Source organism: Xiphophorus couchianus, chromosome 19 (genome assembly GCF_001444195.1).
Source record: "Xiphophorus couchianus chromosome 19, X_couchianus-1.0, whole genome shotgun sequence".
Taxonomy (NCBI): Eukaryota; Metazoa; Chordata; class Actinopteri; order Cyprinodontiformes; family Poeciliidae; genus Xiphophorus; species Xiphophorus couchianus.
In genome coordinates, this window is record NC_040246.1 from 1,951,788 (window position 1) to 1,965,618 (window position 13,831).

Genomic DNA, 13,831 nt, shown 5'->3' on the forward strand with positions numbered 1-13,831 from the left:
ACCACAGTCTATGGGACTGAATGTCTCACAGACAACATTAAGCATTCACTCAAATGCTGGGAGAAAAAAATGCATAAATTGTATTTATATCTGTATAGTTATATCAGTAGTAGTTTGTTGCCTTCACTTTGATGAATCAGATATTAGGTTTTAGACTGAAACTGTACATTTTGTGGACATATATGGTGAAATATTGGATTGTGCTGAATCTACACCCTGAAGATAAAACCTTAAAAAAAATATATATATATATACAGTACAGACCAAAAGTTTGGACACACCTTTTAATTCAATGAGTTTCCTTTATTTTCATGACTATTGACATTGTAGATTCACACTGAAGGCATCAAAACTATGAATAACATGTGGAAATATGCACTAAACAAAAAAGTGTAAAACAACAGAAAATACCCCTTATATTCTAGTTTCTTCAAAGTAGCAACATTTTGCTGTGATTACTGCTTTGCACACACTCTGCATTTTCTTGATGAGCTTCAAGAGGTCGTCACCTGAAATGGTTTTCACTTCATAGGTCAACCTGCCCTGTCAGGTTAATAAGTGGGATTTCTTGCCTTATAAATAGTCATGAAAATAAAGAAAACCCATAGAATTAGAAAGGTGTGTCCAAACTTTTGGTCTGTACTGTATATATATATATATATATATATATATATATATATATATATATATATATAATAGATTTTTATTTTAAAAAATTAAAATATTTTAAAAATATTTTAATAAAAAAAAAACATTAAATATTTACTAAGATTTTATGTATTTTAAATATGTAATTAATTAATTAAATATAATTAATTAAATATTAATTAATTGTATTTAATTAAATATTACAATTAAATATTTTATTTAAAAAAAATGTATGTATTTATTTATTAAAAAAAAATAAAACCTCAAGATGCCTAAAGCACCTGATAACATCAAAAACTCGAACGGATTTGTGAGTCAAGGTAACATTTTTTTTTTTTTTTTTTACCTGGAAAATTCAAGTGAGCTCATTTAAATCACGTTATGTAACCCGTATGTTTACAGCGCAAAGAAAAGCAGGTCACCAAACATGTTTTTGTTCTCGGCGTGTTTCCAGGAAAGTCTGACGAGGAACACCGCGGCAGATGTGCCTCTTCACTAGCAGCACACCAGAAATAGCCTTATCAACGCTTATTTGAGAGTAAATCTCATAGTAGCAAATGTTACTTCCCCACCGGTGTGTAAATCCACAGCGGATGTCTCCTCCCCCTCCCACCCAACTGCTTTATCTCATCCTTCTTAAAACACTGCCATCTGAGGTCAAACATGATCTTTAATCACATGAATACTTTTAAATAAGGACTCCTGAGAGCACACTGATTAGATGTACGGTTAATGTAAGAATAAAGCAGCTGCATGAAGACCTCCCACTCACTCCTAGTTCACATTCAGCATCTAATGGATTTGGGGCCTTGCTCTGATTTGGAAAACCGGCACAACGCCACAAAACAAAGTCAGCTGGTGTCAGTTCTTTGATTTCTACGTCTGTCAGTTTTCACTTTCCTTCAACTATACGCAAGGAGGGTTGACACAGGTTCGTGGCGCCCGGCGCACACGTCCAGATCGTCGTCCCGCTGGACATCACTGGCGTTAAGAGACGGTTAGAAGAGCGCAAATGTCAGTTCGGGGTCGTTTCTGCGGGTTTGGTCCATTAACGGCTTCGAATATTCAACACCCTCGTCCCAATAGCCGATGGATACACACCCAGTCTTAGAAAAAGTTCATCGCTTCGAAGGAGTCGCAGGAACGACAGACGAGTATTATTGCTACCGAACAGCTGAAAGAGACAGTGTTTAGTTTAATGTCCGCGGGGTTTTTGCTCTGGATTCAGAGCTCCGCCTGTTTGCAGATGACGTTGTCCTCTTCATTTTCGGAAGAACTTCAGGTAGACCACGGCACCCAGAATGCCCAGCTCCATCAGAATGATGACGGCCAACAGCAGCTTGTTCGTCATCAGGCTAGAGGACGGGAAGGAAGCACACAAAGAGAAACTCTTGAGTTTCATTGTCGATGAACATCTACGAAGGAAAACATAAGAATGAAGAAGAACTCCATGATCACAGTGGTTATTGATGACTGATGTGAAGTCTCAAGCTTGGGATGTAACCGTATTTTGTTTTCTGTGGAGGCGTTAGAATTATTTTGTCCAAGAATATCCTTCAGATTCAAGTAAAATGAAACTTTGACTAATATTCAATCTGATAAGTAGATTTTTTACAAATTAAAGTGAGTAAGCAAGAAGAAAATTATTAGCTGAATCATCCGTCGAAACTGAAACAGTTTCTCTAGATGTGCGTCACTGGATTCAAATTACAATATATTTGAGTTATAGTAACTTTACTAAAGGTGGAGAAGTATAAACAGTCATAATGGAAAATATCATACAACTTTTTTACATGCTGGTAGACAAGCGTAACAATGTCCTAAAAAGTGATTTTTTATTTCAGCAGAATAATCTAGTTTGCAAAAAAGGTTTAATTTGATCATTTTTATTTAGAAGGTGAACATTTACTAGTGTGTCTGAAGACAGACTGTTGAACCATTTCTGTGTAGTTTTTGATCATTATCCTGCAGTAACCATTTTTATTTTTGTTAGGAGAAAATGAACATTAGGGTAAGATCTTTCAATTTTTCATTTTCAGATATCCTCTCTTTGTTTAACACCAAACCATCCCGGAGTGTTTGTTTGCTTGTTGTTCTGTTTGGGATTCTCGCTACGAACTGCGGCAATACGTTTGTTGCGATTCCATTTTTTAAACAGCTGTTGTTTATCTGACTGCACATATGCACAGGATAAAGCAAGTAGTTCCTTGTTTTGTCCCTTCTCTAACACAGCTGCCTTATTTGCATGGCAGTTTCACCCAGTTTTTTACCATTTCGAAGAGTTGCTAACAAAACTCATCATTTTTATATCAGAGGGGGAAAAAAGGACATTGTGCTTTAGTTCTTCTAATTTCCAGGATTCTCTTATCGGCTTAAAAGAAACAAAGGTAAACATGAGAGGAAACTGAAAAGCAATCTATGTCAGTAAAAGATGAATTTATGTTAAGACTGCTTTAAGCGTCATTATAAGTGGTGATATTAACTGGAGAGTTCATCTGCATGGTGTTACTCACCGTCGCGACATGGCGCGAAGGATTTTTCTACTCCGGCTGAGGTTTTCTCCTGTATTCATCAGCTGAACGGAGAAAAACCAAAAGACATTTTAAATAACATACATTTAACGTGTCGTTGTCTAGCAACAACATCACAGTCAGTTTCTCCTCTACGATCATGCACTCATTGCTGCCTAGCAATGCATGAATGCCACCTTTAAACTGAAACCACATCTGACCAATCGTCTACTCACTCTGTCTCTGGTCCGGTCCAGCTGCTCCCTCTGCTCTCCCAGCTCCTCGATAATATCCGTGCCGATCTGATCCGTCTCCGCGGCGATGCGCTGGCTTCGCTCGATGCTCTGGCTGGCGTTGTTCAGGTACTCTGTTCCCTGCAGTAAAAGAGCTCTCTGGGACTGCAGGTGTGTCTGCAGAGGTAGACCAAAGTGGCATCGTCAAAACGGGGTGAATTAGATTCGATTTGGACAAAAAAAAAAAAAAGATCCGAAAGTGAGTGTTTTCGATTAGGTACGTAGCGTGGGAATTTTGGTGCTCACACTTTGTTGATTTTGAGATGAGAAAACGCTTGGATGGCTTCCCTGGACTGTCTGGGACGAGGAGCTGAACCCTTGCGCCGAGGTTTTCATGTCCCTCTGCAGCTTGCCGAGATCCCTGCGGTAGAGGCGCAGCTTTGCACTCATCGCGTTTCTGTATGAAGAAGGAGCGCCACGCAACTCCTCTTCCATTCCTTGTAACTGGAGCAAAAAATAAGAAAAAAAAGATGAGCAATGCCACCAAACAAAAGACGTTCTGACTCTCTAGACCGCATGTGTCAAACTCAAAGCCCCGGGGCCAAATCTGGCCCGCCGTAGCTTTTTATGTGGCCCCCTAGACTCCAAATTACATAAATAATTCCCTCCAGTTTTTCACAAACCTACAAAATTCACACCAAAATCAACAAATCTCCACATTTTTCTTTCTGATTTTACTGCAAATTTTCTTAAAATTGGTTAAAAACGTTGAGTAATAAAGAGTCACATTTAACATCGTAATTTTAGTGCAAACATTGTAAAAATTCCAAACATTTCTAAATTGGCAACACAAAATGTGCAATTTTGAATTTAAAAAAATAAATCACTAAAACAATCACAAAATCCTGAAGGAACAGCTATTTATTGATTTTTTTACAATTTAATTGGTTTTATTAATGTATTGCGGCACAACGGGCCTTTTTAGAACATTCAGATTGTTGATACGGCCCAAAATAAACATTAGTTTGACACCGCTGCTCTAGATGATTAAGCCATCCTACTCTGTAGCTACAAGGTTTCTAATTTAAAGGCGCAGGACATTTTCAGTGTTCAAAAGAAGTATTGACGCCCCACTTTTACAAATATTGTTGCTTTGAAAACACAAATATTGGATTTGACTGGCATTAATGAAATATGTTAACACCAAATAGGGCATTTTTGTGAAATGCTACTTGGGTTTTGATAAAAATGTTAAAAAAAAACTGTGGAAGGCCTTTGTATTAATTCCCCTTCACTCTAAATACAATTCACTGCAACCGATTAACTTAGTAAGTAATGACGGCAGTTCCAAAGAAGCTGATCAGAGTTAATGAGGGGGGGGGGCATACAATTCAAATTTTAACAAAGATAAAGAGACATGTCTCCAATTTACTGCATTTAAAAGGTAAACAGACAGTAACTCACCACTTCCTCAGCCTCTCCCTGTCTCTCATCAAATGTCCTCACCAGCTTCTTCCTCGCCTCTGCATTTGAGACAGCATAAATTCAACGCTCAAAGAACAGAATATCTTTTAAATGAATTATGCCAGCTGGGTGTTTACAGTGTTTACCTCCGTGGCTTGTCAAAGCCCTCTCCGGAATTAGCTTCAGCTCGTCATACAGCGACCTGTACATCTCATGCAGCTTCTCAAACTCTTCTGACGACATTTTTACTTTAAACCTAAGTCCGCTGGGCTTATTAAGAGACTCCGGCTTTTCAAACAAGACAACAACAATTACGTGCGCACGTAAATCTGACAGTTTTGCTTTGGCTATAATCAGAACCCCGAGACTCTTCCGCATGATTGGCCCGCCTGACTCGCAGCGCCTTGAACTTCTCAACAAAAATCTAAATGTTATGTGGTTATGTGTTAAATATGGCGAATTTCAAATTTTATATTGCTGATAGCTTTTAATATAAATTTAATAATAAATGCTGTTAAATTGTGGCGTGAAAGAACTGAGGTTATTTGTTTTAATCAGGCACTGACGCGGGCAACCGTTGTGAAAATCTTTGGGAAGTGTAGTTTTCTAGAAAGTGTAGGTTTATCACAGTATTTCCTTCTTTTCCCCTTTTGTTTATGCTAAAGTAAATATGACATTGATAGAATTTCGATATAAATTAAAAATTAAACCTTCAAACAATGGCGTTTTAAAGTTTAAACTTAAATAACGGATACGTTATTTTTATTACTATGATTCAGAATTTGTTTGAAGTTAGTGGAGCTTGACGCTGCCTTTGCCGATTATTTATAAGTGAAGTTAACTAAAGGTGATGGGTAATGATGTTATTAACTGAGAATAAAATGCAATATTTTTATTCATTCTTTTTCTTTTAGAATACAGTACAGAACAGAATATAAACAACCTAGATGTACGTAGTACTTATTGTGCCAATAGAAAGTCTTTATTTTTAGACTAAAAGTAGTCCATATATTTAGAAACAAAATAAATGAAATAAAAAACAAATCAACATTTGTTTACCAATGTGTAAGATGATTATCCATAATTCATAATCAGTTATTATTACCTAGAAAGATAACTAATCACTTTCTTACTTTGTGTGTATATATATATGCATATAGTTAAAGTAAAGACTGTAGTTATGTTGGGTTCCTTACCTTTAACGTTAATTATGTATCTTAGAAGTTATTAAAATGTGATGGTCATAATTTACTTCACACACTTTTTTTAAAAAAAACTTGGCCTTAAAAACTACAATCCCATGATCCCGTTCGCATCGTGAGTCCGTTTCCCTCCCGCCTCGCTTCTGCTTTGACATCAGCTGTTCTGCCTACACACATCAGCTGCATCTTCTAGAAGGGGGCAGCCAGGCTCAGAGATCTGTGGCGTGATGTTTGTCTTATTAATTATCGCGGGCCTCGGAGTGGTGACGCTTCTGGTGATTTTATTCGCTCCACATATACGGCAAGTACCTTTTATCCTCATGCGAATCCACATTTCTGGCCAGAATGTGCTTTTGGTCGACCAGATATCGCATTGCATTGATGTAATTAGTACTACATTGTCCATTTGTCCCCGTTAGCCAATTTCTCTCCTGCGTTTGAATGTAACTGGGTTTTTTTTGTTTTGTTTTTTATTTAAATGTACGGTTTCTAAGTTTGCTGCACAATGAAGGAATGTGGGAGCTGGAAATCAATGAAACGGACTGATGGAGTGTTTGCACGGAGGTGATCCGGCGGTCTTCCGTCTGAGCTGCTCGGGCCTATCAGGAGGCTGCGCGTGGGAGGAGTTATATCTGTGTGCCTCACTCCGACACGCTATTGGTTGCGGGTCGGTGCCGCTCGGTGGCGTGGGTCACACGGCTCGAAGCTCGGCGTTGTTCGGCCAAGTTTCGCGATGAATAATTAACCCGTCCGACTCAAATGTTCGTCCCCTAATGAGGTTAGGATTCAAACTGTGGCTCTACAGGGACGTGACGAGCCGCTCTGTGTTTCCAAACAGAAGATATGCAGCAGGAGCCGTGTGCAAATCCACAGCACGTCTGGATGGGAAGACGGTGCTCATCACCGGGGCCAACACGGGGATCGGGAAAGAGACCGCCCTGGACCTGGCAGTGCGAGGTGGGCTTACATTTGGGGTCCATTTGATCGAATTCTGAAAAGTAAAAATATTTGTAAAAAAATAACTAGAATTGCATCTTGTACACCTACTAAACAATACAACATTTGTTAAAGGGGCAGGATTGTGGGAAATCGACTCTTTTGAGCGTTACATCATGTTATGATGTACAAACAAATCAAAAACATACCTGGGAGCGTTGCCTTGATTCTTTAATGCATGTTTGAGGAATCCTCTAGTCTCCTGTGGGAACCATTCAGCTACGCAAAACGTTTGGGTGGAGACAAAGTTTCTAGCTTCTAGGTTTCTGCCTCACAGAGCTCCCCTCCCCCAATTCCACCACTTAGCTCCTTCAGACTAGCCAGCAGCAATTAGCAAACATCGGGTGGAACTGCACATCTGCTGAGCTCGGTATAGGAGCTACTTGTCAGTGAAATGCTGGTTTAAAATCTCCCGAAGTTGGAGTTTCAGAAAGAGCAGGAGCTTCTTAAAGAGACAGAAACCTAATTTCAAGGCGTTAAATTACAAAGTAAAGTTTCTTTTAAATTATGTGTGACATATAGACTTTTTATAACTGGAATGTAACACAGTAACTTGATTGTTCTCTATAATGGCCCTATACGTATGAAAACACATAATACTGCCCCTTTAATCCCACCTGACATTACTCAGAGTGAAGTCCATGTGGTTTGGTTCTCAATTACATTATATCCATTCTGACTCTTTCAAATCAGTTTTCTGCCTCTCTTCTCTTGAACATCTCAGGCGCTCGGGTTATAATGGCGTGCCGAAACGTGGAGAAGGGCGAGGAGGCCGCCGCCAGTATACGAGCCGCGTACTCGGAAGCCAAAGTGGAAGTGCGAGAGCTGGATTTGGCGGACACCTGCTCCATACGAGCGTTCGCTCAGAAATTTCTGAGAGGTGAGTGAAGCAGAAGCGGCGGCGTCACAGCTCACAAGTAGCTGGAATTTGTTGTCATTTAACGTAACGTTTTTCCGTTTTGTTTTTCTTTTTGTTCAGAGGTCAACCACCTTCATATACTCATCAACAATGCCGGAGTGATGATGTGTCCCTACACGAAAACAGTCGACGGCTTTGAGATGCATATCGGAGTCAATCATTTAGGTAGGATCCAAAACAGAAACATGTTGGAGTCACAAATTCATCCGCAGAGGTACAGGTTTCAAGAGGAAACTGTCCTGTACGATTTCGCATCAAAGTAAAGTTAAATAAATCTGGATCAATTTATTGGCCCACCTCTAGATTCTATTACAGGCAAACATCAAAAATGTCTTATTGAGAAATCAGGACTGGCCAAAATGTGTATCGTCAAGCCAAATATCACCGTTTTCAAAACTGACTTTTGAAATTGGCTAAAAAAAAACTGATGGTAAAATTTGTAGTCTCCTATTAAAGGAGCTATACAATTGATTGTGCAATTTTATAGCACAAGCAAGTAACCATGCTACCTTCAGTTGTTATAAAAATGATATATACATATCAAATATGACTTCAAAGAAATTTTACTTCCTGATTTAATGCCTTGAAATTGGGCATGTGTCTCTTTAAGACCGTCCTGCTCTTCCTGAAGCTCCGCCTTCAGGAAGTCATCACAACATGGCTCCTCTATTAACCCCTTAACAACCTCCTTTACCAGCGCTGCACTGAGAAGCAGCTCCTATAACGAGCTCAGCAGATGCTCAGCTCCACCAGGTGTTTGCTGATTGCTGCTGGCTAGTCTGAAGGAGCTGAGTGGGGGCGTCAGGTGAGGGTTGGGGGCCGCTCCATGTGGAAGCTGCAGCTATGAGGAGGAACTTTGTCCTCGAAGGCGGGGCTAGGTTCATCCTGGCGTTTTGTACAGCTCAATGGTTGCCATGGAGATTAAAGGATTTCTCAAACATGTGTGAAGGAATCAAAGCAATGCTCCAGGTAGGTTTTTAAAGAGGGAATCACATTATAACATGATTTCAAGCTAAAAAAAAATTATATAACTTAGTTAGCTTACATAACTTTAAGTTATGATATATTTACCTACAGTATTTACTTGGGTAAATAATTTTTTATTGCCAGAAAACCTTCAGTGGTTATGAAATTTTAGTTAGTAAAGGTTTTATTCTGGTGTTTTTATTTTTTTGTGTTTGAGTGTTCAACCCTGACGCTTTCTGATTTGATCCACGAACCAATATCGCGAGTTTGCAACAAAGACCCAAACTCCTTTACCAACCACGTCGGCTTGGGTCTCGTGCATTTCCCTCAGGTCACTTCCTGTTGACGTACCTCCTGATTGGACTGCTGAGGCGCAGCGCGCCGGCCCGCGTCGTGGTGGTCTCGTCGCTGGCACACAACTTCGGCTGGATCCGTTTCCATGACCTTCACAGCCAGGGCAGCTACAACAGCGGATTAGCATACTGCCAGAGCAAACTGGCAAATGTGCTGTTTGCCAGAGAGCTGGGCCGCAGGCTAAAAGGTACACAGACGGTCAAACAACACGTGGGAGAACGGACAGATGACCTCTACATTCAGGGGGGAAAACCAAAAAGTTAGAATGGGGATGCTTAAAAGAAATAACAGAACAAAGTGACTAAAATAAATAAAATAATGCTTAGTATAGGTTTCAGTAAATGGGTACAAATTACATATTTTTTTCCAGCAAAAATGTTAGATGAATGCCATAGGCTGAACTGAAACAAAAAAACAAAGAGATGCATTTGGGGGGGAAAAACTTTTGGGTTTTGTTGCGTCTGATCTGAATTTAACAAGGAAACTTCATCAGAGGCAACACAATTCAAATTCCTCCCACTGTAATTTACTGAAAGTCACAGTTTGTGAAATAAAACTAATTTTCCTTCATTCTGATTTAGATTGTGTTCATTTAATCTCGACGGTTCGGCGGGAGGAGCAACCGATTGAGTTAAACTCGAGCTGAATGCCATCAACTTTTGGTGGGGGAAAAAAAGCATTTTTTAACCCAAAACTTCAACTTAAACTGTAATTCTTACTTATATGAAAAGCAAAACAACAAAAAAAGCAAAACACATTAAAAAGCTGGAAAAAAAAATTAATAGTGTACAAATGGGATTTTTTTTATTGAAGGCAAGGAGAAAAAGTGAGCTTTCAAACACAAGGGTTCTTGGTTTAATTTCCATGGAGGAAAAAGTGAACATATTTTTAAAAAGAAAAACAAATAATAGCTGTAAGTTGTCGTGAAATAGCTCCCCATTTGAATATTTGAATGACTGAAACAGAACAAAGATCGCAAACGCAGGTCAAGGTCAGAACCTGCAGAAAAATCACCAGGTGAATCTCAATGCTGTGAACTCTTTGTAGCCTTCACAGCAAAGGTTTCCCTCCACAGAAGGAGAAATCTTTCCAGTTCCCGTTTAGAAAATACAAAATATCTTTCAGTTCCAGGTTTTGAATTTGAATAAATGATCTGCCGCCATTCCGCCTTCCCAGGCACCAATGTGACGGTGAACTCGGTCCACCCGGGCACGGTGAACTCCGACCTGACCCGACACTCGACCCTCATGATGATACTGTTCACCGTCTTCTCAGTGTTCCTGAAGACGCCGCTGGAAGGAGCACAGACCAGCGTGTACTGCGCTGTGGCCGAGGAGCTCCACTCGGTGTCCGGGAAACACTTCAGGTAGGAGACGGCGCGCTGCGGACAAAACCTCCTTATAAAAACAAAAACCCGTCTGTTAATGGGATGGTGCTCTTTTCTGAATTATTCATCGGAGAGAAGAAGCGCCCAGAAAGAAATGTGGACATAATGCTACAAAAGCCGGTCGGTAATTTGTTCTCGCCTCCTGTATTATTAAAGAACGGAGCATCGGGCGAGAAACTAAAAATAGGGAAAACTTGCCTTCTCAGCTGTGGAAAACCACAGCAAGTGACTATTTCACGTTTTCCGTGTAGAACTGTAAAACCTAGCTTAATATCACAACAGCTGGGTTCATTTTAAAGCTGTAATCTGAATGTAAATGGGGGCCAATAATGAAGCTCTGCACTGGTTTTATCTACATTAATTGTCAAAACTAGGAGTAGGTAGATGAAATCCCTGTAATATTAAGATTTATTTAGCTATTAAATCTATTTTTATATAAGTAGTTCAGGAACTGTTTTTAATTTTGCCAATAAACCTTGTTTACAGAGCAGATTTTAAATGTAATAATTTTAAAAAATTCCCGATTTTGTCACAATCTTGAATTATTCCATAGATCCAAATTGGTCTGTTTTGTGTGTCGGGATGAATAAATGAGTTCCAAGTCGCCTCCTGGCATTCTGACTTGGAAACCCGAAGTCAATATCCAACATAGGGCCAGGGGATAAATTGATTTTGAATCAATTAATTTAATTTCCTGTTTTTCCAATATTAAATTTTCGGGGGGGGGAACTGGATTTTTGTCACCAATTAATTCCTTCATTTTGTCTAGTTCAGAGTGACGTTAGCGACCCAAGAACGGCCATCTTTTCTTTTTCTACATGCGCATTTTGCAACTTTTATTTCTATTTATTCTGATTTTGAAGTCAATTTCCAGAAGAAACGATTGAAAAAGAAAAGTTTTTGAAGATATTTTCTGTCATTTGTGTTTTAATTTTTTTTAATAAAAAAAAAAAATGGGGGGGGGAAATAGCTTAAAATCTGACATCAAATTTGATTTAAAAAAAATCCCTGGAGATTTTATTTTTAAACCATATCGCCCAATTCCTAATCCAATGTGGCTGCTGCTGAGCATATAGGATGTAGTCAAAGTTGCAGAAATAAACAGCTTATATGGAGTTCTAATGTTTGGTGTCACATTAAACCGGAGGCAGACATTATACCATAAAACCTCATCCTTCACAATTCTCAAATTCTGACCTGGAAAAATACTCGCCAAAGCTGAAATCAGCAACCATCCAACATGGCTGCCATCCAACATGGCTGCCTCGTGTTTAAAACATAGTAAACATTAGTCGACCGTTTATTCTGCTGTTTTTCCAATTATTTTCCTTATGAGACGAAATCAAAACGCAACAACATACATATAATGAAACAGTATGGGATTAATAGTTTGATTTGTTACATTTATTTAGTTTTAATTACACAAATATAGGATTAATATTTGTGTGATTTAAAAAATACATAAATCACATGTGTGTGATTTAAATCTTTTAGGTCAAAATCTAAAATAATTTCGACCTTTTTAATATTTTAAAAATAATCTAAATGAAGTATTAGCATAGTTTTAATTACAATTACAATTTGTGTAGTTGTGTCATTTTAACCTTGGTTGTTTTTAGCTAGACAGTTTGAGCGTTGTCCAGGGACAACAGATGAAAAGTAGCATTTTGGCTAATTCTGGCACATTTACCAAAATGTTAATTAATGTGCATTGCCCCTACCGGATAAAATAAAATAAAATTACATAGAAGGGTGGGATTTAAAAAAAAAAAAAAATACAGATTAGCAACATTCTGCTCAGATCAATTAGGGTTTGGACGGTCAGTTTCTAGAAAGCCGTGCAACAAAGTCAGAATGAATACAGACGGGAGCAGCTGGGGGTGACTCATGCTGTTATTAGCTCTTCCATAATAACGGTCCGGGCCTTTCTGCTCCGGTTTCAGCGACTGCGCCCCCGCCTTCGTCGCTCCTCAGGGGAGAAGTGAGGAGACAGCCAGCAAACTGTGGGACGTCAGCTGCGAGCTTCTGGGCATCGACTGGGACTGAGTCCTCCTCTTCGCAGCGCTCACATTTCTCAGGCTTCCTCGGAGTCCCTCACACTTCTGTTCTTGTTTTTTCTTTTTTACATTTTTATTTCGATGTTCCGTACTGGAACATCGAAAGCTTTTCTTTCCGGTACGTTCTATAGGAAGTAAAACAATGTGAAGTTTTTTTTTTTTGGTGAAATACGATGCAGTAATGTTGGGTGTTTTGGTGCTCTGCTGCAGCTCGATAGACCAGAACCAGTCTACTGTATCGACGGTTCATATCTTAGGACTCTATTTTCATAACACAATGCGAATACAGCAAATGGCAAAAAAAATAATTAAAAACGAACTTGATCTGTTTGTAATGCTGTTGCCGTACGATTAGCCGTCAATGCAGGGTAAAAAGACCAGCATCTTTTTCATTCTCATAGGATTTCATGTTCATTTCTTAGGAATTTGCAGTTAAATAGTTCAACTCTTGTGCCAACTTTCTTAAAAAAACAAAAAAAGTCAAAAACAGGGATTATATTTTACACTCACGTTTGTTAGCGTAAGCGTGAGCCATAAATGTATCGTTTTCTTCTTTATTTTAAGAGGTAAGAAATTTCTTTTCCCTTTTCTAGTGTCCCGATTGGCACATTTCCGCAGATTTAACAATCTCCCAACTTAACGTTTTCGTTCACGTTCGTAGTTGCCGAGAGTTTACATTCTCTGTTTTATACAAGTCGAAACATGCCTTTTACGAAACTGACATTCATAGTAAGAGTTGAATGTTTACATTTTATGTAAATAAAGAGAAACATTACAACGGGGGTGCTTGTGCGGATCTTGGAATTTCAACCTGTCTCGACATTTCAGGCATTCCGTATGAAACAGCTGGTTGCTACGTGACCCAGGGCTGTTTGGCTCTGCAAAAGGGAAATTCAAGATGGAATGCTAATTACAGGATTGCCTTTTATTCATTCAGGACTGCGTCTTGGAGGTAGACGGGTCACACACCTCAACTGTTTGGATTATTTGTGTAAAGGTATGTGTGTTTGTAGCGTTTATAAAAAGAGATGGAGGGCACTGAACCCACACACATAAAGTTGAAACGAACTGGATAAACAACACAGATAACCTGTG

General features: G+C 39.0%; 2 protein-coding genes across 3 annotated transcripts; one reads left to right on the top strand and one right to left on the bottom strand.

Annotated features, from left to right (window-relative positions):
* Positions 1-1,300: 1,300 nt before the first annotated feature.
* On the bottom strand, positions 1,301-5,239 carry vti1b (vesicle transport through interaction with t-SNAREs 1B). Its single transcript, XM_028000827.1, has 6 exons — positions 5,002-5,239; positions 4,856-4,914; positions 3,698-3,895; positions 3,395-3,568; positions 3,162-3,223; positions 1,301-2,003 (listed from the first exon to the last, which is right to left on the bottom strand). Exons 1-6 carry the CDS (start codon positions 5,231-5,233, stop codon positions 1,910-1,912), a joined length of 819 nt encoding a protein of 272 aa, XP_027856628.1. The 5' UTR covers positions 5,234-5,239; the 3' UTR covers positions 1,301-1,909.
* A 952-nt stretch (positions 5,240-6,191) lies between these two features.
* On the top strand, positions 6,192-13,518 carry rdh12 (retinol dehydrogenase 12). 2 transcript variants are annotated; one of them, XM_028000826.1, is made up of 7 exons: positions 6,192-6,358; positions 6,899-7,014; positions 7,778-7,933; positions 8,033-8,137; positions 9,270-9,479; positions 10,469-10,658; positions 12,623-13,518. In XM_028000826.1, the coding sequence occupies exons 1-7, from the start codon at positions 6,285-6,287 to the stop codon at positions 12,723-12,725; spliced, it is 954 nt and encodes a 317-aa protein (XP_027856627.1). In that variant the 5' UTR covers positions 6,192-6,284; the 3' UTR covers positions 12,726-13,518. The 2 variants fall into 2 exon arrangements, with proteins under 2 accessions (XP_027856627.1, XP_027856626.1); XM_028000825.1 differs by having other exon boundaries at positions 6,193-6,358; positions 6,896-7,014.
* Positions 13,519-13,831: the final 313 nt, after the last annotated feature.

Coding starts and splice junctions, on each gene's coding strand:
- vti1b (XM_028000827.1), bottom strand. CDS start 5,233: ATGCGGAAGAGTCTCGGGGTTCTGATTATAGCCAAAGCAAAACTGTCA. Junction 3,569..3,697: donor CATCTCAAAATCAACAAAGT/GTGAGCACCAAA, acceptor CTACCTCTGCAG/ACACACCTGCAGTCCCAGAG. Junction 3,224..3,394: donor TGGACCGGACCAGAGACAGA/GTGAGTAGACGA, acceptor TTCTCCGTTCAG/CTGATGAATACAGGAGAAAA.
- rdh12 (XM_028000825.1), top strand. CDS start 6,285: ATGTTTGTCTTATTAATTATCGCGGGCCTCGGAGTGGTGACGCTTCTG. Junction 6,359..6,895: donor TTATTCGCTCCACATATACG/GCAAGTACCTTT, acceptor GTTTCCAAACAG/AAGATATGCAGCAGGAGCCG. Junction 10,659..12,622: donor GTGTCCGGGAAACACTTCAG/GTAGGAGACGGC, acceptor CTCCGGTTTCAG/CGACTGCGCCCCCGCCTTCG.